Source organism: Bidens hawaiensis, unplaced genomic scaffold (assembly GCF_021521415.1).
Source record: "Bidens hawaiensis isolate Kalapana, Puna unplaced genomic scaffold, B.hawaiensis_p1.1 tig00004020_1, whole genome shotgun sequence".
NCBI lineage: Eukaryota > Viridiplantae > Streptophyta > Magnoliopsida > Asterales > Asteraceae > Bidens > Bidens hawaiensis.
Genome location: NW_027491236.1, coordinates 1,529,818 through 1,557,130, shown reverse-complemented (window position 1 = coordinate 1,557,130; position 27,313 = coordinate 1,529,818). Strand labels below are relative to the sequence as shown.

At 33.6% G+C, this 27,313-nt stretch overlaps 3 protein-coding genes, 1 long non-coding RNA gene and 1 pseudogene across 5 annotated transcripts; 4 read left to right on the top strand and 1 right to left on the bottom strand.

Moving 5' to 3' along the window:
- Positions 1-386: 386 nt before the first annotated feature.
- LOC143625123 (transcription termination factor MTERF2, chloroplastic-like) lies at positions 387-4,197 on the top strand. Its single transcript, XM_077095567.1, has 6 exons — positions 387-1,051; positions 1,994-2,402; positions 3,036-3,251; positions 3,391-3,498; positions 3,583-3,857; positions 3,945-4,197. The coding sequence occupies exons 1-6, from the start codon at positions 387-389 to the stop codon at positions 4,180-4,182; spliced, it is 1,911 nt and encodes a 636-aa protein (XP_076951682.1). The 3' UTR covers positions 4,183-4,197.
- Positions 4,198-4,439: 242 nt separating this feature from the next.
- LOC143625122 (uncharacterized) lies at positions 4,440-8,490 on the bottom strand. Its single transcript, XM_077095566.1, has 4 exons — positions 8,388-8,490; positions 4,874-4,996; positions 4,639-4,758; positions 4,440-4,566 (listed from the first exon to the last, which is right to left on the bottom strand). The coding sequence occupies exons 1-4, from the start codon at positions 8,422-8,424 to the stop codon at positions 4,508-4,510; spliced, it is 339 nt and encodes a 112-aa protein (XP_076951681.1). The 5' UTR covers positions 8,425-8,490; the 3' UTR covers positions 4,440-4,507.
- Positions 8,491-10,745: 2,255 nt separating this feature from the next.
- LOC143625124 (uncharacterized) lies at positions 10,746-11,386 on the top strand. Its single transcript, XR_013152220.1, has 4 exons — positions 10,746-10,836; positions 10,916-10,988; positions 11,066-11,131; positions 11,238-11,386. It is a non-coding gene; the product is annotated as an uncharacterized LOC143625124 (long non-coding RNA).
- Positions 11,387-17,150: 5,764 nt separating this feature from the next.
- LOC143625121 (protein IQ-DOMAIN 9-like) lies at positions 17,151-20,015 on the top strand. Its single transcript, XM_077095565.1, has 6 exons — positions 17,151-17,385; positions 18,237-18,326; positions 18,498-18,614; positions 18,708-18,935; positions 19,059-19,172; positions 19,731-20,015. The coding sequence occupies exons 2-6, from the start codon at positions 18,261-18,263 to the stop codon at positions 19,989-19,991; spliced, it is 786 nt and encodes a 261-aa protein (XP_076951680.1). The 5' UTR covers positions 17,151-17,385; positions 18,237-18,260; the 3' UTR covers positions 19,992-20,015.
- A 4,454-nt stretch (positions 20,016-24,469) lies between these two features.
- LOC143625120 (GDSL esterase/lipase At5g45950-like) lies at positions 24,470-27,143 on the top strand (annotated as a pseudogene). Its single transcript, XR_013152219.1, has 5 exons — positions 24,470-24,766; positions 25,655-25,788; positions 26,140-26,373; positions 26,624-26,870; positions 26,955-27,143. The product of XR_013152219.1 is annotated as a GDSL esterase/lipase At5g45950-like (transcript).
- The last annotated feature ends 170 nt before the right edge of the window (positions 27,144-27,313 follow it).

Genomic DNA, 27,313 nt, shown 5'->3' with positions numbered 1-27,313 from the left:
CGTGAGGATGATCCCCCATTTTCCCACAATTGTAGAGAACCATGGTCAGAACGTTTCTGGATTGCAGAGAGAACCTAGGGATTGTTGAAGGTGAGTAAGTGATCGGTCAGGGGGTTAGGGTGGGTATATATTGGGGAAAATTTGAAGGGTAGCTGAAATGACCTAATTGCCCTCACGTGAGTAGCAGCTGACATGAGTTTACAAGAAAATCTAACCATGTTAGACGAAAAGGACAAAGAGTGTCGGATTTTAAAACGAAAAAAACAAAAAGGATCAATTTTAAAAATGATTGATAACGGGTGAAAAATAAACTACAGTTTTGTAATTCTTTCAACTCAATATAATCTTTTCAATGGAAACAGAAAATGTGTTACTCTAAAAAGAAAATGCTCACTTACCAGCACAACTACCACCACCACCTCCCCATCCTCCGCTTCCCAATCCCCACCACCGCCACCGCCGCCTTCACCCGCCGCCACCCACCACCCATATCTGCATCCCATGATGAACCACCCATCATTCAAAACCCCACCACTTCAACAACCAACCAAGATAACAAAATCCTCCGAACCCACAACGCAAAGTCCACATCCATCCTCTTCCAAACCCACAAAACCCCACAAACCCTAAACGGGTACGAACACGATGAAATCTTGAAGCTTTTAGAACTCTCAATGGCTAAAAAACGAACCCCTCAATTTCCCGGCTCAATCTACGTCCAATCACCAGCAGACATCGCTGTTGACTCATCTTTACCACCAATTAAAGACCTAGTGTTTACCCATGATTCTGATTATGATTATGAAGTGATTATGCGGGCACTTGAGATTAGGAGAGAAGTCACATTGGAGATTTTTAAAGAAGCTATGAGGAAAGGGAGATTTGGGATTACCTATTCCACTAATTTGGCTTCAAGATTGTTTCCTCACTTTATTGATTATGTTATGATCCAAGCCGCCTCGATGAAACAGCTGCCCGAGTATGCTAGTTCGACGTTTAATGTTCGGGCTAAAGCTTTCTTAGAAGACTCCAATGTGGTTCCTTTAATCAGGTATATTATTTCAATGCTTGATTTTCGGTAGTCATGTTTTAATCTTTTTTTGTTTTTACATTGTTTTTCAATCTCAATGTTAATATACAATAGTTGTTGTAAGCTATCTACTAAAAAGAATGATATTTACCATCTTGTTTATCAAAAACTTATGATCCCATCAAATTGTTAAATAGAATACTTATTTTCCTATGTAATACACATAGTTATCAAATGCGCTAAGTGCACTTAAGGCGCATGGGCCTCGCCTGGGGCCTAGGCGCAAGGCGCAAAGGGCCTAAGGAAAACAAGCGCACTTAAATAAAAATTTAAAAATACATTTTGTATATGAAAAGTAATACTATTCTTCAAATTAAATAAACATAAGCTATTATATAACATTTAATATCATCTAATTAGTACCAAAAGTTCTAATACAGTTAAGATTCAAATGTAATTCTGAAACTTGAATTACAAAATGTATCAATACAATGCCTTTGACATCTCCTAGATTTAAGTTTTAATAGCACTCCTTGTGTTTCTTTTGCTCGGCTTTTATCTTCTCATGTTCTTGGCATAGACGATGCCGAAGCGCTCGCTTAGGAACTAGAAGCGCATTTATTGAGCCTTGCCTGAAAAATGGGCCTAGGCACAAGAAGCTAGGGCTTTTAATAACTATGGTAATACATAGATAAAGCTCTTATCTTGTCAAGAAAGTGGTGCATTTTGATTTTTCAAAGTCAATTTTTATTTATTATTTTTTGTTTTTATGTTGTTTTTCAATCTCAATGTTAATATGCAGTTGCTATTGTAAACTATCTATACAAAAGAATGATATTCACCATCTTGTTTATTAAAAGCTTATGATCTAATAAAATTGCTATTATGAATGATATTGTTTTTAATAAGTTATGATTTCATTTGATCAAAACCTTATGCCTTCAGAGATTTGTGTTTTTCTAGGTGGCTAAAACACAACGGGCTATCATATCCTCAAATCGGGAAGCTAATTTGCAACTCAAAAGGGAATATTGAATCAATCAGGACAACTGCTGACTGGCTCAAGTCAATTCATGTCAGCGGAAGGTTTATCGGGGTCGCGTTAATTAGAGGTGGAGAGTGTGTACTAGAACGCAACACTGAAGAATTGGATGAAACTGTTTGGTATTTGGAGCAAAATGGAGTTAAAAGGGAATGGATGGGTTATATTGTTAGCAGGTGCCCTGAGTTGTTGACTTTTAGCATGGAAGAACTCCAGACCCGCATGAAGTTTTACTTTGATATGGGTATGAATGACAAAGATTTTGGGACTATGGTTTTTGACTTTCCCAAAGTGCTTGGGTTCTATTCACTCGAGGAAATGAGCCAAAAGGTATACAAAGTTTGTTTCTTTTTTTAATATTGAGTCAACCCATTGGCCCGTTTCCCTTTAGTAAATACTCTATTAGCTCAACATGTTAAAGATAAATACGTAACCCATATTGATTCATATGCAACCTTTTTGTGTTGTTCATATTAAGTTGTGTGTAGGGGTGTAAACTAGCCGAGCCAAGCTCCGTTTAACTTACAAAGAGCTTGAGCTTAGCTCGTTTTGAGCTCTATTTCCAAAGCTTGAGCTTGGCTCATTTATGTTTTAATAAATATTTTATATACTTATAATTATACATATTTTTTACTTATTTTTCTTATAATTTTATATGTAATAACAATTATTATTAAATACACATTAAATTTATCATACAGAAATTTTATAAATAATAGGCTCATGAGCTGGCTCGAGCTCAATAAGTGAAGGTCAAGCTCTGGATCATTTATTAAACAAGGTTATTTCTAGGCTTGAGCTCGGGCTCATTTAAGCTTGGCTCGATCCGAGCTTATTTGCGAGCCGATCTTGAGTAGCTTGCGAGCGGTTTGGGCTCAATTACACCGCAGTCGTGTAGTTAAGCTAACAAATCAATTTAGGGTGTATGGCAAAAAGGAATAATGAAACCTATGTGTTGTTTAGGTTGCATATTTAAAGGAGTTTGGTCTTGGTGATGAAGATGTGGGGAGATTACTAGCATTTAGACCACAATTAATGGGATGTAGCATTGAGGAAAGATGGAAGCCTCTCGTTAAGTACCTTTATTATCTCGGGATTTCACGAGATGGTATGAGGAGAATTCTTACCGTTAAACCCATGGTTTTTTGTTTCGACTTGGAGGCCAATATTGTTCAAAAGGTGTCTTCTTTTGCACTTGTTCTTAATATAGATTAGTCTCCACACCTGTGATATACAATCAGAAGTTGACTTTTTTGGTCAAAGTCACAAGGTTTCTGTTTCAATAGTTACATTGACATTATAAACTTCGTATTTAAAGGTACAATTCTTTCGTGACATTGGCGTTCAAGAAAAGGGAATCGCAAGTATGCTTGTCCGGTTTCCATCTTTACTAACATACAGCCTACACAAGAAGATAAGGCCCGTGGTATATATCAAACAAAACCCATATATTTTTTTATAAAAATTATATTCTTATTACTAAAATAATATAATTTTGTAATTATTGCAGGTAATATTTTTGTTGACGAAAGCAGGAGTTTCACGAACAGATATTGGAAAGGTGATAGGGTTGGGTCCCGAGCTATTGGGGTGTAGTATATCAAAAAAGTTAGACCCTAATGTTAAATACTTTATGTCTCTTGGCATTGATCTTAAAACTTTGGGTGAAATGATTGCTGATTTCCCGATGCTGCTTCGGTACAATATCGAAATTCTTCGCCCAAAATATAGGTATTTAAGGAGAACCATGATCCGCCCTCTAGACGACCTCATCGAGTTCCCACGGTATATTCTAAATCATAATAATGTTTTAGGCCCCTAGTTACATTGCTTTGTACATGTGACAATTTCAAACTATTATTACATTTGCAGTTTCTTTAGTTATTCACTTGAAGAAAGAATCATACCGCGCCACAAGATTATGATGGATAATCGTGTAAATTTCAAGCTTCGGTACATGCTATCGAGCACGAATGATGAGTTTCGACAAAGGGTAGAGGCTGCCGTTCAAAGAAGACATATGTTTGAATCTGGGATATCAAACAACATAGGATTAGATTCTCCAACCAATGAGGATGAAATAGATGATGTGGATGTTGATGTTCTTTAACATTCAGTGCATACATATATTTGTAAATAGTTGTTTTAGAATGTACTTTTGGTACAAATGGTTCTAAGAGCTAAGAAAAATTGTAACTTGAAAACACTACTAGCATGTTTTCTTAGGGCTGACAATTTATAGCACGAAAGGGTGTGATATATATTAGTGGTAAACAATTGCTACATCACTTCCACTCGGAGTATCAACATCATGTAGAAGCTGAAGCTACTGTGGCGTCACAAATAATTGAAATAAAGACATGAAAATATACAGTTTTTGGTCATGAAACTAGAAACAAAAGAAGGGTCCGTTCGTATCTTCTTGGCTCTAAACTTCAACGAACCAGATTCGTGGGGTCGCTCAGGACATACTTTGGCAACTCGTATTTTGCACCTGGGACATGAGGTCATTGGTAAGAAAGGGTAAACATGCGATTTAAATGATGAAAATGTAAACTGAATGTACCTCTTTCATCATAACAAACGGTTAAATCCGCTTTTTGAACAATAATACCAGCACTGTCGACTATTGTTTGTGCAAGTGACAGGTCAGCTTCAGCAGCTGCCCGAAGTGCATCCCAGATCTCTGATTACACAAACAAGTTGGGTTTGACCCGTTTGGGAGAAGACATTATTTTTACAAATTGACCCATTCATAATCAAATGAGGTAAAGGTTTATTATTTTAATAACAAGAGTCACCTTTTCGGCCACCATAATGTGGAGCAGTGTCCCAAAACTCCTCACGCATCTGCTTAAGTTGCTCCCCGGTTACTGGTTCAGAATGCTTCCATGCTTTCGGTTTGGTTATTTTCTTAACAGGTTCTGCAACATAAGAGATCATTACTATTGTTATTATTACTTATTAGTGTTACTATATTAGTGAATGAAGAGAGATTTAGACAATATCCAGTATTTAAATTTCATTTTCATATATGTTAAACACAAATAACTTCAATTTCCTGCAATTCCTTAAGGATATAAATTATGCATATTTCACCTAATAGTAACCAAGTTTTAATACTATAACAGTAAAGTCACTTCACACTTTTTTTGAACAGAAAAAAAAAAAGCACTCAGGTTTCACCATGGTATCAAGTTTCATGATTGTTCCATTAAGTCAGCTTGAAAAAAATAAGCACTATTTACTAGCCAAAGTTAACGCATCTTCCATTTAAGTCACTTAACTTTGTAAATATTTAACACTAATAAAACTTGAGTGTTTATTGTTGTTAGAAACAAGTGTGTGAATCCCAGTTATTATTTCATGAATTTATCCCATGTTTAAATGATAATCATATAAATCAGATGACATTTTAATTCAGGCGCTATTAACCGTACCCTTTTGTGCAACTAAAATTCTATTCAACATTAAACACCTCAAACATCAATAAGAACATCAAACACCTCAAATACATTTAACTTCTCTTCAGTTTCCGAGGTCCTTAATATCATCCACGTCCCCTCCAGTGCTGTCACACATGCCTCATGACATGACGTGGACAGCAAACTTAACTTCTTGCCCTTTGAAGTAAGCGTTCGTGAGGTTGGGCATGGCCATTCTTGCCGGTGGTATAACTTGTTTGTTCAGCAATACCATGACTTCGTACTCAAACTATTGGAACAACACGGGCCAGGTGAAGTTGACAGGGTCAGGTGCTACCCACGTTGACTGCCCTGCCGTCTGGCCTAGGTATCGACCGTTGACTGTGTAGTTCGCCCATCGATACACAGCGACAATAAGCCAAGCAGTGTGGGATGTGACCCTCAGGCCACGTGCCTCGACAATGCCGCTTTGGCTGTCCACTTGCCCTTGGAGTGACAAGGGAGAGTTATATGGAAACGGGTTAATCGGCATTATCAAAGTTGGCATACCGGTGAAAGTTGTCCATGGCACCATTAGTTTATGTGCAGTGACACGTGTCTTCTTGGCGGCCCCGTTTTTGCTGCCAGGCGTGAAAACCCCCTTTTCCATGTCACACACCTTCATTACGACCTTGTAGTCAATGTCATCAGAGAGTTCAATGTACCTGTCACGGTGGATGACATCAAAGTTGACATCAGGATCAACAAAGACGCCGGCCATCTGATGCTGTGGTGCTGGGTGTCGTAAAGCTTCAGCAGCTGCTGCGCTAATCATATATGTCGGCTTGTAAAAATCGTGGTAAGTAGAGTAAAGATCTTCTGGAGATGACTCCAGCCCATGACGGACTGAACGAATCGCCATTCCTGTCTGGACTGCTTGTATCCAGACAAGAGCCATGAGGTTTAGTTTCTCGAGCTTGTTGCCAAGAAACTTCCACTCCCCAAGCGCCTTTTGACTGATGAAGGCAGGCTCGCCTTCGTTAAAGAAACGTGAAGACAGGTAAGTTGGCGTTCCAATTAAACGAAAGCCAGATCTGCCCGTCCGCTGTGACAGGCAGAAATTGGTATGTAAGGGTGCATATAATATGTAACGCAACAGAAAACTGATTATACAATCTGTTTACAGTTACATATCTCAGCAGCGCGCTCCAAGCCAACTTTGAAGTCGGTGCAGCCGGTGCCTCAGCGTCAGGTACCACCTCATCTTTCTTCCCCTTAGCTATCCACCCAGCCAGCCCTGGAATATCTGTATCAGACATGTAGTAGACAGCGCTAGCGAGCTGCCTTAGCTCAAAGTCTAGACGCATGCGGGAACGTCTCTCCCACTTACCCAGCATGTGGAGCATGAAGCGGGCTTGGTCACCGGTTAGACCCCGAAGATCAAGTGCCGGTATACCCCTGGCGGGGTCAGAGTCAGTAAGTCGCTCCACTGTAGGATATCCAGCCTTGTCAATGCCTCTGGGCCACGTGTTGGCCTCCCATGTGCTAGTAGCCGGGTAGTCACCCCACCATTGGTTGCGGTCAATGGTGATGCCATTCTCCGAAAACATAGGGAGGTCAGACTCCATAGCTGGCATCTGAAGCAGGCCGTCTTTAATGAGATAGGTCTTGCTGATCCCATCGTAGCTTGACGGGGCTGAGTTAATCTTTCCGGTGGAGAGACCGAGCATAGTCATGGGCTGAGCCATCAAGATTGGGGTACCTTATTCACATTTACTTCAAGGCTGCCTTCCAAAAAGGCATGGCGAACCATCCCTGTTTCAAAGCTACCAAACTTGATACCTACTGAAACATTTTTGAACAACTGTGTGCATGATGACACAGGGCTTGAAGGCAGAAGAGGAAGAGATTATATTTATATGGGTTCGAATTATGTGCCATAAACCCTTCATATTCCAATACTTATTATGACAACAAAAATTTTCACCTAAAACTAAAATCCCTCAAATTTTGCACTTGCAAAGATATGTACTCGTCACCTCATTTTCGTAGGGACACCATACAACTAAATCATAGGTCTCATGGGTTAATAATCAAATAGGTAAGATGCAAATACTAAAACCGGTTTTTGTTCAAATGGTCAAAACAATTTTTGCCAATAACCTGTTAAGGTTTGTAACTAGTTTCTATAAGTCTAAAGCATATATTCATCAAAATCGGTTAGGTTAGTAACAGAACCAGTGAACCTATAAATGGTTAAATTAACCAGCTTCTAATAAAAAACTTAAAAAGGAATAGGAAAAAATGAATTAAGTAATAAAAATGCTAAATATACTCAATAAATACGTTTTTTTAATCTATGTTTAAAGTTTTAAAACTAACAAAACGTAAATCTCCTTACAGTAATTCAATTAAAATATAATAAAGCGATTTGGTCGCGCTTGTTTTAGATCCTTTGTTTGAGATTTCAGAGCGTTTATGCGTTTTTCGAGCATAAGAAGGGTTTTTGAGAGCTTTAGAAGTTGTGTAATTAAACCTTAACACCCACTGATTATTTATACTAACATGATCATTCCCAAAGGCTATAAACGGCTAGATTTGATTTTTAACGATAATAACCCGTTATTATATTAACCATAGTAAAAAAACAAGCTTCGGTTAACCAGTTTCAAGTTTCAGTTTGGTTCAGTTTCCAGTTTTGGTTCGGTTAACTGAGTATGATTAGCACCTCTAGATCTACCGCAAATCTAACAACATTCTTTAGTCACACACAAGAACATATTAAAACCCTATTATCCAACCAGATCAAATTACACAAACATGTTCTTCAACATCTAATTAATATGCTTCAACAGCTAACATAAAACACATATCACGATTACCAAAACATATTTTAAATAAGAGTACATACCGTCTGTTTTGGCACTCGTTGACCCATTACAACCCATGCCGACTGGACTGCTCCGGTGATGATATAGCCGGTGGCCGGAGCTGTTTTAAGATGGGTTTGGTTTGGTTTTAAAGTTTTAATGAAATAATAATGAATCAATGATTGATTGGTGTAAACTGTAAAAGAGTTGTGAAGATGGAAAAAAAAAAAAAAAAGAGATGCAAGATGGGAGTCCACTTTGTTTCTCCCCAATCATAATCCAACTAGAGTACTTGCTTTATTATTATTATTATTATTCGGTCTTTCTTAATTAATTATTAAATAAACTAAAAACGAAAATTAAATTTATAGGTGCATTTGCTTTTTAGTATTATTTCACTTTGGAGATTCTTTTTCTTCATTTGCATCTCTGGTTAAATTATTTACGTACAAGTAATATAAAGTGTATGATTCTCAAGCAAGTTATAAATATAGTAATAAACCTTTTCAAATATCTTAAAATTATCACCATTTACAGGTTGTATTTAACAAAGTTGGTGTATGCATCAATTGGTTGAGTGATGATGTGAAGTTGGTATATGTATCAAACTTCATTAGTTTGACAACGTTGAGTATATTAAAATTTGGATATCTATTATTAATATATTTATTGTGTTATAAAATACTTTTCTAAATCCGATACACTTTGGACTCTAATCACAGTTGACAACGCTATAAATCAATGTCCCACTATTCACACCCACTCAACTATAACAGCTAACTATTATTCTTGTTCAGTTATTTGATTGAATTTTTGTGAGTATACTAATAAAACATTTCAAAAAGTGTTATGTACATGATTCACAAGAGATATCCAGACCAATCGAGTTTCTTTGAAACCTATGGATATTAGTGAGTTAGTCAAACTCGACTCGCTAAAATTCGACTCAAGCTACGCCTAAATGAACTAGATCTAAGCTTGAATGTATTGATTTGACTACTAACTATAGATACCAACTTGAGTCAACCCTTGAGCTTAGTATATACCAAGCTTCACTTGTTTGTTTGTTTTAAATAATTTATTTCTCTAGTATTTATGCGTGTCATTTTTTTTCTAAATATTTCAGTTTACTAGTTTATGTGGTGTTTAACTGTTTATCACAAATTTTAGTCCTCATATATTTTCAACCCTTTCATACATGTATTATTTTTATGTATTTGCATAATTCTTAATGATACAGGGTTAAAAGACGATAATATTCTTTACGTGACAAATACTTGATGAAATCATTATAATGGCTAATATTAAGGGACGAAAATTGCTAAAAATTCAAACAATAATAACCCAAATGATGAATACATAATACAAGTTTAATTTTTTAAGGCAACCTCATTGACGAAAAATTGAAGTTTACTCAAATTAGGACAAAAAACAAAAGGTAAAAATTTAATTTGATATGAGTTATGACTAGAGATGGCATATGAATAGGTCGGGTTGGATTGGATGATGGGCCGGAATTAGTTTGGATCAGGATGAGTATGGGCCATAATGAGTTTTTTTAAAAGAAAATGTTAGGATAAGTATGGATTAAGATGTGTAAAACTAACTTATCTTGATCCAAGTAAATGCTATAATATAAAAGGCTTAAAAAACCACCAAAAAAATCAGTAAAAAAAAGAATAACTTAAAATATAAATTAAAAACAAAAAAGGTAAAACAACTAAAATGTTCCCCACATCGTCCTCGTTCGTTAAAAAAATAATAAAAAAATCCGGTTTTGTCTTGGTTCAGGTTTGGTTTTTTCGTGTTTTTTTCGGTTCGGCTTTGGTTCTTTTTTCATTTTGGCCGGTTTTGGCTTCGATGTTTCGGTTTATCTTCGTTTTCGACTTCTCGGTTTCTACTCGGTTTCGTGAGTTTTGTTTGAAATAAAATAGGATGAAGCTTTAAACAAACCCATTTTAACCCATAACCCGAATCGAATGACTTGCTTCCCAATCCATTGCGACCTCCTTAAAAAGGTTCTTTTAGTTCAGCATTCCTTCCGCCTGCCCTGCACTTCCACGATTTCCGATCTGCTCGATTTTCAGGTAATTAATAAATAACTGGCTTCCAATTCTTGTAGTTATGTTACAAAATTGACGTACTCCTAAAATCAACAATTAGGGTTAGACAACCTAAACAATTCACTTGTTGATTCATCATTTACTGATGTTTATTGGATCTAGTTGATTGAATCCATGCAGTATGCGTACTGGTATTGTCAATTGCATATTTGAAACCACTGATAGCTATTAATATGAATGGGTATTAGGATTTTACCAAAAACATTTTTCACTTTTGTTATAGTCAACAGTTTAAAATGACTTGACTTACAATGTTTCAAGGCTGCTTGTTACTTGCAGAACCCGCAATTGACTCGACAGCTGACTAAGACTGGAAGCTCGTTTTTCCGAAAGCAATGGATTCTAAACACACCGGAGACGTGTTAAGGTAATCTTTGTTGAATTTTATTTTTTTTAGTGTTCGATACATTTATGAGCATCTAATGATATTCATCTTTTAATGGTAGACACTTGGAGAAGCAAGATGAACTCCTCATGGACGCTTATAGATCAATGTCACATGAATTGCATAAACTTCAGGTAATGTTTTTGCTATATATATTTGATTATTTGTACTTTCTTACCAAAGTATTAATCATCTTTTAACAATTTTGTAGGTAGAGGAAGAAATGTTAATGAAAACATTTTATCATCTCATGGAAACTAAAGATCTAACCAAGAAGGTAACATTAATGACCACAAATCACTGCAGCTAATCATTAAATTTGCAAGCTTTTCATATTAGAATTTATAATGAAATTTGAGCGTATCCTTTAATATTTATGGCAGAAACAAGATGGGACAAATGCTTCAGAAGAAAGCGAGCCGCCCCAATCAAAAGCATTGGTTATTGTCGATGACGTGGAAAAGCGGTAAATATGTTAAGCGCGGTTATGGCGTTGTACTTTTTGTGAGGTCAAATGTGCTTCGAGGATCGGTTTTGGTTTGGGTGACCGCTTGTTCTTTAGCAACCTGGGTTTTAATGTGTTTTCATGCTAATGACTACATAATTTTGCTTCAAAATATTAAAACAGGTGACACATTGTTAAGACTTAGTTATATGTAGAGTTTGTTAGATGAGTAGGCCGTGCAGGTTGGGTGGCGCGCCTAAACATGGCTGGGTTTATTTTATGACTTGTGCTCATCATTATTAAAAAACCTATCCTTCCATAAATGTTATAAACATTTTTACTCTACAATCATAATACTGTTTTAAAGTATAAGTTAAAATGGTCTTAAAGGTTGAATGTGTTGATGGAATATCTGATTTATCTATTAAAATTAAAATGAATTATATTGACACTTATTTTAAAATATGTTGTTCCATTTATATTAGAGAGATGAGAGACTAAATGAGCCTAGTAGGCCATGGTTTGTGGAATCTAGTACCATGCTTTCATTATTTTCTTTATAACACACACTTGTAGTGGTATTCATTCCAACTAGCAGTTTACCCGTCTGGTGGACGGGAATATAAACACAGTAATATGATACTAATATTAAGTCAATAACATATGCAACGGTTTGGTTGTGGTACAATACATTTTGAGATATACGTATTCACAGGACTTTCAAATAGAAGTGTATTACTTCATGCCTATGTATATATTTATGTGTTGGAACAAAAGAGCGCCCACATTTTTTGATACACCGATTTAATTAGACATTTGTCAACCTATGTTTCACATTAAGAGATTCATGTAAATACGCATAAATATATTTTACATTAGTATATGACACGAAATTAATACACTCGTTTAACTACTCGTAACATGTTTAAACCTTAATATATATATATATATATATATATATATATATATATATATCAAAACAATTGTAACACACATTTAGATAAAACTTGAAATAACAAACATAAAAAGCGTAACATAGATTTGAAATAAAAAACTTAAAAAGCGTAGCATAGACTTAATCAAAACATGCATGCGTTCTACGACTTATTATAAAAACCAGTCAAACCCGAACAACTCAGTTGCGGCTGAGGACCCTAATTCTTGGAATATTGGAATTTGGAGGGGAACTTGAATACGAGTCTCCGGTATCATCTTCTTCATTCTCCTCGTCATCGCTAGGCACTTCAATTATCTCGTGCTGGTTTTCATCCTCGGAACTCGAAACATCAATTACCTCATCCCATTTCCATTGAATAAGTGCTCTTCTCCTTTTGCTTTGTTTTTCAAATTCGCGATCCTATTAAAAAAATAAATAAGTCTAGTGAAGAACATTAAATTTAAGACAAAAATATGAACGTACATCTTTGCTGAATTCACGTTGAAGTTGAGATTTGTATGGACTAAAGTGTGGACTGAAGTCAATAATCTGAACACTGTCACTATTTTCCTGATATTAACAAATGTAATAGGATTAGTGTATTTTAAACTAATAAACAATTGATTTGATTGAAATTGACTTAAGTTATAGATACCTTGCTGTCATCAAGAAAAAGTGGTGTTTTCTCATACTCAGTTTCATCATGTTTGGTATTTAAGTTTACTGTCTAAGTTGTAAGTACAAAATTTATAATATTAGCTATGATTTGGTAATAAAAGTTTGTAGTGACGAATTTAGGATAATGTATAGATGAAAAAACCTGTGGTTTATCAGTAGCTGGCATAATTTTCGGTTGAACATGTTATACAATTAAAGATATTGATATCTTTTAATAAGAATGGTAGTATAGAAACTATAAGGGAAAAATGAAACATTCATACATTTACATTGTCATGAAGGAAATCTCTTGAGATTAAGATGTCTTCCATGGTTTTCTGTATGTTTGTTTGTGTTGAAAATATGTGTAAAAGAATAGTTTACTACCTTATATATAATTGAAAATAAAGCAATTATAAGTAGTATAAATTTTGAAAACGTTGTTTAAAAACTTGTTGCCTCTCATAAACCACAACCCCACTAACCCACATCCTCAAGTGTTATATCTTTAGTGGACAATAACCACCCCTTAACTTTGCAACATAGTTTTGAAACAAATTTAGATTAAATCTTCACAATAAATAAAATGTGTTAATACGTAAATGTTACTTGCAAATGAACCAAAAATTTTGAGTTGCTATACCCTAAGTCACCTTACTATTCATTAAACAATTATTAGTTGCAACATAACTTATCATATAATTAATGGTAATGCATATATTTAGGATTTTACCGGATCCATATGATTATAAAATAACATAAAATTATAAAAGCTAGTAATTACTTTGTTTGACTAACCGTTTCAAATTAGGACCAAATCCATAATTAAATCATACTGTTAAAAAAATATTATTATCGTTATTCATATTATTATTATTATATATTTAAATTTCATAACCATTGAAAATTATGTATCTCATAACCATTTATAAAAAAGGTTTAAATTTCCCTCCTAAATGCAAATAATGAAAGTAAAACTATAAAATTAAATCAAAATGAACCACCTAAAAAAGGGTATACAACTAAGTTAGTGGTAACTTACCACTACCCATGATCACCTTATATTTCTCACTAACCATTTATAAAGCACGTTACTAATAAACATCTTCAAAACCAAATGTTTTTAATTAAAACTTAAATAACAACAAGCATATTTAAATATTATTCAATCAGTCTACGTTTTTTATTTCTGTTTTCACAATAATACAAAAGCTTGTTTGACTTCAAGCAAAGCCTCACTACAGTCATCAAAAAGGTAACTGACCTTTTTTGAGTAAATCCTAACCACACCGAGCAAAAGATGACTGGACAACCGCAGTGCAACAGGCATCTCAAGAAATAAGATTGAATCTGTCAAAAGCAACTGAATAAATTAACATGTGAAACACTTTAATTTTTTTTAAACATGTATCCAATAAGCCCTTAATTTCATGTTTTTCTTAAAAGTCCAATCAAGGCCCAAGTGTAATATAAGATTTAAACACAATTCTACCATATACTTATCAACACTATGTGTTTGTTCTCCAAATTATGAAAATTAATTTTTTTTAATATACACTTCATTTCAGCCTAGTCAATCATCAAAAAGGTAATCGACTTCATATAAATTTATGATACCTGCTCACTTATGTAAAGGAACACTTCATATGATTTAGGGGCATTTGAATTACTAATTTGTATACAGGACACGTAAACTGCACACTTTCATGCATAATTTCCTTTTTGTCTTTTCAAGACTTCGGTTGAGGGTGCATGTCCCTGATTTTTTTTTGAGGATCCAGTGCCTTACAAGGTTTTTTAAACTTACAGAAATTGCTATATATAACTATTTTCACATAAATCACAAGATTCAAAGTCACCGTAATTTCACAATCAAGGGTACAAAACCTTTGGGATAGCAGTCTTCGTATATCATGATCATCAGTAAGTAAGAGAGAAATCTTTATGCCATAGGGATTCTCTGTATCTTTATGCATGTAAATTCCTTAAATGCCCCCATTTCGGTTCGTTTAGTAACTATGTTGCTCTTGTCCATGAAGACGCGTTTGAGCTACAAATTTAAGATAATAAATAAATAAATGAATAAGCCTCAAAGACTCAAACTACCATATTTAAAGGATAGTGACAGCAGTTAGTTACCTGTCATGGATAAAGACTGCAATGTCACAGGCTGTCAAAGCATCCTTATTGACGAGCAATTTTCCAATAGCATCTTCGGGTATTTCCCTCAAAATCAAAGTTTTCTTTGTTCCCTGACACCAAGTTAATGAGAAATAAAGCACAAATTAACAAACAAAAAATGTAAAAATGGCAAAAATGGATTGAATGTTACTAATAACTTAGGATAGCAGGTCAAAACAGCTATGTACCCAGATTGAAACGTGCTAGGTTGGGTTGACCAGAACAACTTTTTATCAAAATTATTTAAATTTTACAGAAAACCAGTTAGCCCTAATTTCCTCAACACATATTCAAACCAAATTCACCCAAATCAAACATAAACCAGTCAAATCAACAACTTACCGACTATTATTAACCGTGAGAAGCGAGATGTCATCCATCTCAGGCCGACACACCGCGAGCTGTGAGCCGGATGGCGTAAGTGAAATGAAATTAAGGGGGCTCAGATTAGGGGAAAGTTCTGGTTCGTCGTCCTTGCGAATTGTGATATCAATGTTTGGGTTTGTCGTCCTTGCGATAACAATTTTTGGTGTTTTGGTTTATTAAGGAAGAAGAAGAGGATGAAATGGTTTTGTATACAACAAATGAACATGTGTGGAAAAGAGTATCAAACGGTCAATATTCAATCTTCTTATCGGACGGTTAATATTCAATCTTCTTATCGGACGGTTAATATTAAATCTTGGATTTTGATCCAAGGGTCAGTTTCAAATCCCACTCTATGGTAACTATATGTATAATTTCTATCCTTTTTTTAACAAACAAACAAATGGCTTGCTCATATCCCTATGTCACAGAAAGAGTGAGATGATGGTAAACTTTGCCTATAATATAGGCAATAGAGAGGCTACTCCCAGACAAATGTTTATACGGACATGATTTTTAATGGCATCTCAAAAACTGGCATCAGCCTAAGCGCCTATTTTTATCATGAAATTGGCGTTGGAGGGGCTCGAAGTTGTATCTTGTGTCATATATATCGAACGATATCCGGATTGCATTCAGATAATGGACAACGTCTACTTGTCTAGCAACATATCACTATTCCTGCTAACATAGAAACTCGAAAGAAATGTCATCCACATCACCATTCATATGCTTCAAAATAATTGTGTAAAATTAGTTAATGCTTATCCTTGTTTATCTAGCATCTCATTGACTGGATCATGATCAATCTCAGATAGTGTCCCCACACATTTGTAACTCAAATCAATATGCAAAGTGATTAAACAAGCGCAATTGATTCTATCAACTTAGTTTGAGCATGGTATGCCTTTTTCATCTTGACTACACATGTCTCTTCTATGCAGGGATGATAATAGGACGAGTATTGTTAATCTTAGTCTTTCCATCTTGACTATATATGCCTCTTCTATGTAGGGATGACAAACTGGCAACAGGACGAGTATTATTAATCTCAGATCTCATATTATTGAAAATATGTGTCCCATACCCGACCATATACCCGTGAATCTATTAAGGTAAACGGGCCGGGTTCAGGTCAACTTGACGGGTCTACGGGTTGACATGTTTAACCATTTTTTAAATGTGTTTTATATAATAAATTAAACGGGTCAAGATTCTTATGCCAATTTTTAAACATAATAAAGGAAATTGGCATAATACTTTATAATTAAAATGTAATTCCTTTGTACAAACATGATTTTTTTGTTGTAAAAATATAAATTTAAAGTATTAATACGTGAAGACAATAAAAATTAAAAAACTTTTGGGTAAACAGGTCATATTAGGGTTCACGTGTCTTACACGATTTTCAGGTTTGGGTTCGTGTCGGGTTGGATCTTCCGCTTATATGTTAGCTTCGTATAAGTGTGAAACCATTTAAAAAATCACAAAAACAAATGGATTAACTTTCAAAACCAGCCCATATTAAGAATCTTTTTGTTACAACCACCACCCTGATTTTGCATAATCTAATTTTGATGATTTAACAAACAAGATTTCCAATTTATAATGTTTCTGTCCAACCCACCAAGGCACCAACCACAATCATAAAATTTATACCAATTTGGTTAATTTATTATGTTCACCAAATACAATCATAATAAAGATTCCTGCTGAGACACATTAAACTACATCTCAATCATTGCAATAATTTGTCATCCTGTTGTACCTTCATGAAATAAGTGAGCTGGTTGGTAAGCAGTAATGGGCCATGCCCAATTGGCTCAAATATCTACACAACACACACCTTTCCCAAAATGTTATCACACCATTTTTGCTCTGGTTTTAACTTCTTTCAGTTATTTTGTGGGCATTCAAGAATTTGGGAAATCTTGAGTTTTGGTATGTGATTACTGTTTTTCATTAAACCCATGTGTCAAAGTTTATCTTTTTACTGAATCTTGATTAGGGTTTCATGTATTTTGGCTATTTTGATTGCTCACTGTTATTGTTTCTGTATTTTGATGAACACCCATGATTATCTTTGCATAATTCCCCAAATTGGATTTATGGTTTCAGCTATATTTTTCATTTTTTAACCAAACAGGTTTATGTAGTATTCTGATAGTTTAAGTTTTAAGAACTATGATGTGTTATACGGCCGTATGACAAGCGAAAACTGGTTGTACAGGTCGTATGGCGCGCTATACTATACTGACATGTCATACGGGCCATAATGTTTTTACGGGATGTATGAGTTGATGTTCGTTCAATTCATACGGGACTTATGATATGTTATATTGACGCTAGCAAAAGTGGCTGATGCGACAGTGCAGGTCGCTGACAGCCATACGGCCCGTATGACCATTTTTCGTGTGTCGGTGCGTATAATATCAGATGGTGTACTTGGCTACCTGCAATAACACCCAAAAAATATCCATACATAATCAAGGGAAATTTGGCATATTATGACAATGTTAGCATATTAGATGATCATGTAACAAGTATCTATTTTAGTTTATTGCACAAGTGTTCCATAAAGAAATGTATTGACTTTTGAAAGTCAAAGGGGTAGCTCTCCAACTCTAAACTAATGAGGATATAAAAACAGCAAAAATAAAAAAAATCAAGAAGGTTATTAAACTTTGTTTGATGAAGATGGTTCAACTATATTCATGAATATTGTTGTTTTTTCTGGTTCCAAATGTATTGAATCTTTTCTCAAATGTATCTACATGCTTATTTGTTATCTAGCAGCATAAAGAAAGTGTAGCATCAACAATGGGATCTAAACATTGGTTCAAGATTATAATCAACTTGAGTAAATCAAGATCAAACAAGACGAAGGTACGCGCACTATTTGTTTACAAGAATTGTTTTCATAATCTTGTGAATGAAACGGACAACTTCGGTTTCAACTTTCAAGCTTTCACCTTTCGCAAACCAATATCAACATATGTAGATCAATAATTAAATTCGTAACCTTTTTTATAAATTAATTTGTTGTTTTTGGAACAGGATTTTTCAGCACCAAATTCATATAGTTTGGAACCCCAACCTCAAGAAAAAGCAAAAACTAGTATCAACGAGAATACAGCTGCAACTCGGATCCAAACTGCATTCAGGGTGTTTAAGGTACATGAATGAACGATCGATTATTTTAACTATTTTATATTTACATATGTGGAAGAAAAAGAAACTAACTTTTGAAACAATTATTCTTACCAGGCAAGAAAGGTTTTAAGGAATTTGAAAGGAGTATTAAGATTGCAAACGCTTACACGAGGTGAGCTTGGCAAGAAACAGGCATCAAACACATTAACCAATCTTCAAACATGGACCAAGATTCAAGCCCAGATAAAAACGCGCAGAAAAAACATGGTTGAAGATGGAGGAATCAGACAAAAGAAGTTAGAAAATCAGTTGAAACTTGAGACTAAGCTCCATGATCTAGAGGTGAAACATATCTTCTCATTTGAATATTATCATTTTCAGCTTCAAAAAGTAGTTTATTCTGTTTACGTTAAATTATTCATATTGATTCAGTTTTATTTACATGTTCTAATAATCACATTTCAGGTGGAGTGGAGTGGTGGTTCTGATACGAAGGATGAGACTCTTGCAAGGATACAACAGAGAGAAGAAGCAGCAGTAAAGCGTGAACGCGCTATGGCATACGCATTCTCTCATCAGGTCACAATCTCATTCGAATCATAACATCATAACAATTTGTTTGCGTTTTCTTTTTTATAAAGAAAGCATCGATAGAAATGAGCCAAGTAATGGTGATTATAGAGCTGATAAATTGGGTTGTGCTTGCTGGTTGATGAGTCAAACTCGACCCAGACACGACACGGACCCGAAAATCGTGTCACACCAACATGAACACAAACACGACTTGTTTAAACAGAAAAAAGAACTTTATTTAGTTTTTACTTGCATATTAATACTTTAAAATATTAAATTACTTATTATTTTTATTTTTTCTTGAAGCAATTATGTTTAAAACATCCCAAATTATTTTTAAACTTTGGGATAAACTGCTGAAATAGTTTAAGCTATATAAACACATTTTATAATAAATAAAAAATAAACAAATGGGTCAAAGTGGTGACACAAACTAGGCCCATTTAGCTAAACATCTTCTCGGGTTCACCCGGACCCGCTTAGACTAAACCCATGCCCGCAAAAAATCACATTAGGTTCTGTTTTATGTCAGAAAATTCACTCAATTTTAACATGAATCTGCAGTGGAGGCCCAATTCAAAATCAAGTTTAGGCCCAAAGGATTCAAAACTGGCCACTGCAAATTGGGATTGGAGTTGGGTGGATAGATGGGTTGTTGCTCAGCCATGGGAAAACAGAGTCCTGGTTGAGTTGACTCCAAAAAAAGTCAACAGCCCTGCAAAAAAAGCCCATAAAAGTTCGCCAAACAAACCTTTGAGAAACCGGAAGCTATCGTTTGGGTCAGCCACAAAAGTTGAAGATGCAAACACCAAGACCGAAACATGATGATTAAAATTTTCAGATTATGTGAGAGTTAATGGAAAATAAGCACACTGCATTTGTGTATATGTTGTAAAGCTATTTTCTATTTTCTATTTAATCGTGTCATTATTTGTATAATATTTTGATCTGTAAACTATTTTCTTTGGTTTTTTTTTAAGTTAATTATCATTTAGTTTTCTTATTCCATTTTTATAGCATTAACATTCTTATAAACACATACCATTTTTCCTTACAGTTCAAATGAATATTTATAAACCGTGTTGAAGATTTTCTCAAAATAGAAATGAAGTTAAATGTTCTCGCAGACTCGCACATGTTCGTGCAACAAAATTTATGGCATGCTTCAATGCAACTACTTACCAGTCCTCAATAATTTTTTCGAGATAAGGTCCTTTTATTATTATTTTTTTTGAAAGGCCAACGAAAACATATTATATAAAACCAAGGTACAACTGAACCGGCCAAGCAAGCAGCTCGACCTGGCCCACAATACAACAACACCAGGAACTACAAGTTACAGACTCAACCTAATATATTACAAATTTTCCCTAATCCGCCCACGAGAATGATAGTCAATAACCCATTCATCCTATTTTTAACCCAAAGAAAACTAAGGATTTTAACCTCATCCACAATGCTACCAACCGTCCCTATCGAGCCATTGTGCACCATATCGTTTCTAGCATTCCATAAACACCAAACGTGACGAGACATACCGCATCAAACACTTTTGCCTTTCTCTTTGGAAACTTGGTATGTTTGTATAATTCGACAATATCACGGACACCAATTGGAGATGGCAAGCCAAACCAATTGGGTAAACTGCACAAAACAAAGATGTGCTCGGCTGTCTCCTCCAACAAACCACACGTTGTTGTTATTATTATTATTATTATTATTAGTATTAGTAGTAGTAGTAGTACTATTATTATTATTGTTGTTGTGGTTGTTAACTTAAATTTTACTTGTAAACAAATTTTTAAAGTGTTTTCCCATCAAATATCATTCACTTCTTAAATCATCTCACAACATTCCGAGTAAAAATTTGCCTTTTATGTATATTCCATATCTACTTGTAAATTGCTTTAAGCTCGTTACAAATAAATAAATAAATAAATAAATCTTACATTAATTCTCTTACACATAAAAGGCAGCAAGTGTAACTTTCACAATTTTTTAATTTTTCTTACTTTTGTCTTTCTCTTTTTAATCTTTTATCCCTGTTTTATTTTATTAAACCTTTTAAAATTTTATTAAGAGTATACTACATGGATTTTCTCCGATCACCTACTTTGCTTTCATAAAAAGCATTTTGCTCAGGCTAGATTTATATGTTCTTACATTTTGACCATGTTACTATCTTAATCTTTTAAAAATTATAGTTAACCCATGTTTTATTATTACAGTTATTATATTATTATTACTACTAATATGACTACCATTTTTTTTATTATTGGTTTTGTTATAATAAGTTAGTATCATTTCATGAAAGAATACAATTAATAAACTGATATAACTCGTCAATGTTTTATATGGACTTCGTGAAGTAGATAATTTAAAATAAAAACGAATTTAATATAAGTTTTATAGAAATTCAAAAGTGCATTTTCTATGTTTAACTTTACTATTTTCAAAACATTTACATAAATGATGATAGTTTATATTATATATAGTAAAAGCAATACAAAACAGTTTAAAGGCCAACTTGTATCTTTGAAAAGAAATCATTCAAATGAAATAGAGATATAGTTGTGTGTCATTTTATATTCGACTCATTAAAAGTGCTATAAATATATACAACTGTATTTTCTTTTCATATTCATTTTAATATATCTGTTTACATGTGTCTTCTTTTTAAAGTCTAAATATATTAAAAAAGAAAAACCAACTAACTACAACCCAAACCACCAAGGAATACCCGAAACATTACAAACAAATGTGATTCACTTATGGGTTAAACAATCAAAATTATGTAGATGTATATATATACTAGAAAGGTGCCCGCGCGATGCGGCGGGTGTTTGAACGCAAATCCTGTAAATCACGTAACACTTATGAGTGTTCATGGTTATCGCTTGGTTTAAAACCGTGAAACAGTTTAAACCGGATATCGGTGTAGTTTCACAATTGATATTTTTACTATTGGTCGTAGGTCTGTTTCAAAATTTTCAAACCGAAGTCAATGGTTTGGTTCGCGGTTTATACCAAAAATCGGCTATATGAAACCTGACCAGACTGTAAATGTTGAATGCATTTTATTTCTTTTATTATTTAGTATTATATATGTTTTGTTATATATATTAGATATAGTTAAAATACAATTGAACAAAGTCTTTTTAAATATAGGTGAACTTGGATATAACAACTTTATTTTAATCTAATTCCAGTATGATTTGTAGTAATCTTTGTTCTTGTTATTATTTCGCGTCTTAGGTCTTCCATTTATGTGGTTAAAACTTAAAATTATCATTCTTCATATTATGATCCTCTAAGGTATCATATTTTGTTGATGCTTAGTTAGGATTGATGGTACAGTTAAATTAATAATTATTTTAAACAACATTATTACCATAGCTTAAACTGTGAAACCAAACCGGAACCATATCGTAACAATTTGGTTTCAATTTTCAATGGTTGAGTTTTGGATTTGGATGACAAAAAATGATACTAACGTTAGGCTCACAAGCTTAACTTAAAAACCATCAGAATCGGCATTGAACGCCCCTACGTAACATATTAATTTGTTTAAATTTTAAAAATTATAACATCATATTCAAATTGAAGAGAATAAAATGTTCGTTTTTATGGTGTAATTTTTCTACAAAAATATTAGCGTATGAAAAAGTTATTGTCGTTTAAAAATCATGGGTAGAAAGTTAGTTTAAAATTGAATTAAATACATAATATGATTAAAGATGAGTGGGCAAACTTGTAAGTTGGATAAATTATGTTATGTTTAAAAGACAAGTTTACCCCTATTAACACATGTACTTTATGCATTAGAATTTGTAAAACTCTTAAAATCAAGTGTCTTAATTTACCCTTGTCTTATGTATTATATATAACTAGGCTGTTGCCTGCGCGATGCGGCGGGTGTCCGAACGCACCCTGTGAATCACGTAACAATTAAGAGTGTTCATGGTTCAGCTTAAAACCTTTAGACCTTTTAAACCGTTCATTAGTTTGGTTTCATGGTCGTTATTTTTTTTTACTTTCACTCGGTTGGTTGATTTAAAAATTTTCGAAAACCGTAGCGAACAGTTTGGTTCGCGGCTTATACTGAAAACCGGCCAAATGAAACCAAATCAAACTTTAAATGTTGCATACATTTCAATCTCCTTTATTATTTAGTATTTGACAAGGTTTGTTATATATATTAGATATAGTTAAGATATAATTAAACAAAGTCTTTTTTAATACAAGTAAACAAGATTATTACAACTTTAAATTAACCTAATTCCATCATGATTTTTTGTAATCTTCGTTCTTTTATAATTTCGCATCCTAGGCATTCCATTAATCTTTACCATTTATGTTGCTAAAATTATCATTTTTCCTCTTTTGTTATATATAAGAGAGTTGGTAATGTTTCGGTTTCAATTTTCAATGATTCAATTATGGTTTTGGACGATGAAAAATCGATACCAATGGTTGGGCTCACAAGTTTAACTTACAAACCATAAAAAAACCGGCATTGAGCACCCCTACGCAACATATTAATTTTTTAAAAATTCAAAAGAATTATAACAATATCTACTCAAATTGAAGAGAATAAATTAATCGATTTTATGGTGCACTTTTTTTTCAAAAATGTTAGCATACAAAAAATTATGGTCGTTTAAAAATTATAGTGGGGAGTTATTTTAAGATTAAAATTAAAAACATAATATGGTTAAAAATAAGAGGAGCAAACTTGTAAGTTATGTGAATTGTGTTTAAAAGACAAGTTTACCTTTTTTTACACATGTACTTTATGCATTAGCATTTGTAAAACTTTTAAAATTAAGTGTCTTAATTTACCCTTGTCTCATGTATTATATATAGTATAGATATGGATATTATTCTTTTAGTTCCTTGAAAGTTACAAATTGTATATTGATACATATCATATAGTTAAATATACTTACAGAAAAAATTTCCTATTGAATGTTTTTGTGTTTTATTGGTAACCATTTTATTTGTGATAAATAATTTGAATAAATTGTTGGTCCTTTCCTGTATACTAAACAAATAGCACAATTGTACAAATACAAGGTGCAACACGTACAGCAACCAAAAGTCTTTATGGCTATATATATATAGAGGTTTTGGTCATTTTCATCAAGCGTTAGATAAAAGCAAAATAAATGTTAATCTTCCAAACCAAACATATCTTTTAATGACCTACTGTTGAATGTCTATTTATGGCATATAGAAGCTTTGGTCATTTTCATCAAGTGTGAGCTCAAAGGAGAGGTCTCCATTAACTTGAAACATTTACAAGTAAACAAATATGACCAGGTTACTTATGATGAACATCATGCTAGTGGTGGTGATGTTTGTTGTTGTAACCTTAGTTCCACAAGCCCATGCCATCTCTATTTCTCAAATAAGGCAGATTGCAGCCAAGAATAATATAACCGGTCTGTTCGTGTTTGGCGATTCAAGTGTTGATCCGGGGAATAACAGCCGCCTTATTACGGATGATAAGAGTAACTTTCCACCGTACGGGGTGGACTTCTTTGGTGGTCGACCCACCGGGAGGTTTAGTAATGGAAGGCTTGCCACTGACTTCATAGGTACTCATAAACTTTGATACATAAACTCAATAAAAGCTGATGTACATAAACTCTATAAACCGAACATAACAACTGTTAATAAAACAATTTTTTTTCGTTTTAAACTGAAATAAATTTACTTTAATTGTGCTATTTTATGTACAAACGTGATGAGTAAAATCCTATATACAAAAGAGTTTGTAGTCTAGATGTATCGTTGTTAACAGCCCGGATGGTTGCATTTTAGTACCATAAAGGATAAAGATGCGTACTTATAAAATAGTTTTAGAATGTGTGAGTTAGCCGGTATAAAAAAGCTTCTTATGCCTTGTTGTTCAACATTATTTTCTTAAAGTACATATATAAGATTAGTATTACTGCCAAACTCTTCACAAACAAAGCTTCCAACTTCCAACATTAACATGTGGTTAATTAATAACATTTTTAACTAGGTTAAGTTAATGAAAAATAAAACTACCGATTTGTAAATATAATCGCTAATATATTGTTTTTATTGAGAGAGAGTGTGCGTTTTAAAGAGGGAGACATTTTTATAAAAATCTAATGGAGAAGATTTAAATAAGAGTGTAGTTTTAAATTAAAAGGTATTATTATATGAGATTAATTAGATTAAGTTTCATTATTTATTTGATTTACATAATTCTTGATTTTAATTTTTTAATTTCTTGGGTATGTTCCACTACAGATCGGCAAATGTAGCATTAAGTGCAAAAAAGCACTAGAACGCGTCGCATTCATTTTATTGCATTGAAATGCTAACTTGTACATCTATGTTATATTTATTTATGAATTAAATATAATTTAATCATTATCAAAGTTGTAACAATTTATGATGTCATGAGTACAAAAACAAAAAGTAATAATAAATATTGATTTTATATCATTCAGCCGAGGCATTGGGTTATACGAAGGAGATTCGACCATATCTCGACCAAGGACCGGCGAGGCCCTTTGATCTCTCCCATGGTGTTAGTTTTGCTTCTAGCGGTTCAGGCTATGATAACCTTACTGCTCAAGTATCGGTATGTGCTTTATAAGTTATATAAGGAAAATCGGCTAACTTTTTGAATCTATTTCTGGCCCTAGCTAATGTACTTTCTTTAAAATGGTACAACTATGTCGTATCATGATATGCATGGTAAGATAACAATGCCTCACCAAATATATGGGCTTGAGATTGGAACAAAAATTTAAAAATAGTAATTTATGCTTGCATGTTAATTTATAGTCTACGTATGTATACAATATCTTAAAAATAATTCAACCTTATATAATTAATTTTCAAACTTAATGCAAATATTCTTTTTAAGTTTTATCATTGACTGATTTTTAGTTTGTCATGCTAAGATCAAGTTTATTTTATTGATGTGAAGAATGTGTTGTCCTTGTCGCACCAATTTAAGTATTTTGTGCATTATAAAAGAAACTTTAGCATGAAGGTAGGACCGCAGAAGGCTCATGAATCTATCAAGAACGCTGTGTTTATATTAAGCATGGGAACAAACGATTTTCTACAAAACTATTACGTGGAGTTCACACGACGTGCCCAATACACTGTCGATCAATATGGAGATTACTTGATCTCTCTTTTTCGTGGTTACGTCAAGGTACTCACTTTTTGAATGAAGAAAACGTGACAAAATAATGTAAATAGCTACTTTGCTATGTGTTTAATACCTCAGACATTTGGGAACAAATTCACGTCTCATGTCAGTGGTATAAAACATATAAAAAGTGATCGTTTTTATTTTCTCAAAAGTTAAACATTAACATATGTAATTTCTATGAATATATGAATTGGAGTATAAGATAAGCATAATGACATCATTGACATATGATGAGTATGAATTGATGTAGAAAATGCATTCCATGGGAGCAAGAAGATTGGTGATTGTTGGGGCTCCTCCTTTTGGATGCATGCCTTTGGTCAAGACATTGAAGGGTGCATCCAAATGTGACGATGAATACAACAACGTAGCTATTTCATTCAACTCGAAGATAAAAAACGCATTGCTTACATTAAAAACAACTTTAGGGATGAAAACGGCCTACGTCGACATTTATGGTCTCGTTCAAAGGGCAATTCAGAACCCTAATAAATACGGTCAGTTCTTGCTTCAAGAACTGCATGTATGCATTATATAACTGCATTCTATTTTAATTTTGAATGAAATTATATCATGTACAGGGTTTATAGATACTACAAAGGGGTGTTGTGGGACTGGAACGATTGAATATGGTGTTACTTGTCAAGGCTTGGGGTACATGTGCCAATCGAGATAGATTTTTGTTTTGGGACGCAGTTCATCCGACGGAAAAGATGTATAAGATCGTTGCAGATGAGGCCTTAAGTAATATTCTTACCTACCTTTTTTAATGATCTTAAGGATATATGTAATCCATGAATTTGAAACCTTATTACAAAACTCTGTGGGATATGCTCATGCATCATGAATTCATGATCTAAATAATTTAGTAATATACTGTTCTTATGTGTGTGAAGAGTCTTTTTGTTATCATTCTAAAAAAATGTGGCTTATTTGATAG

Bases quoted from the DNA above. Each gene is read 5' to 3' on its own strand.
- LOC143625123 (XM_077095567.1), top strand. From the start codon at position 387: ATGCTCACTTACCAGCACAACTACCACCACCACCTCCCCATCCTCCGC. The intron at 3,499-3,582 runs GTATATATCAAA...TAATTATTGCAG, and splicing joins ACAAGAAGATAAGGCCCGTG to GTAATATTTTTGTTGACGAA. The intron at 3,858-3,944 runs GTATATTCTAAA...TTACATTTGCAG, and splicing joins GACCTCATCGAGTTCCCACG to TTTCTTTAGTTATTCACTTG.
- LOC143625122 (XM_077095566.1), bottom strand. From the start codon at position 8,424: ATGGGTTGTAATGGGTCAACGAGTGCCAAAACAGACG. The intron at 4,759-4,873 runs GTGACTCTTGTT...TTGTGTAATCAG, and splicing joins ACATTATGGTGGCCGAAAAG to AGATCTGGGATGCACTTCGG. The intron at 4,567-4,638 runs GTACATTCAGTT...CTCATGTCCCAG, and splicing joins CGTTTGTTATGATGAAAGAG to GTGCAAAATACGAGTTGCCA.
- LOC143625121 (XM_077095565.1), top strand. From the start codon at position 18,261: ATGGGATCTAAACATTGGTTCAAGATTATAATCAACTTGAGTAAATCA. The intron at 18,615-18,707 runs GTACATGAATGA...TATTCTTACCAG, and splicing joins CTGCATTCAGGGTGTTTAAG to GCAAGAAAGGTTTTAAGGAA. The intron at 19,173-19,730 runs GTCACAATCTCA...ATGAATCTGCAG, and splicing joins CATACGCATTCTCTCATCAG to TGGAGGCCCAATTCAAAATC.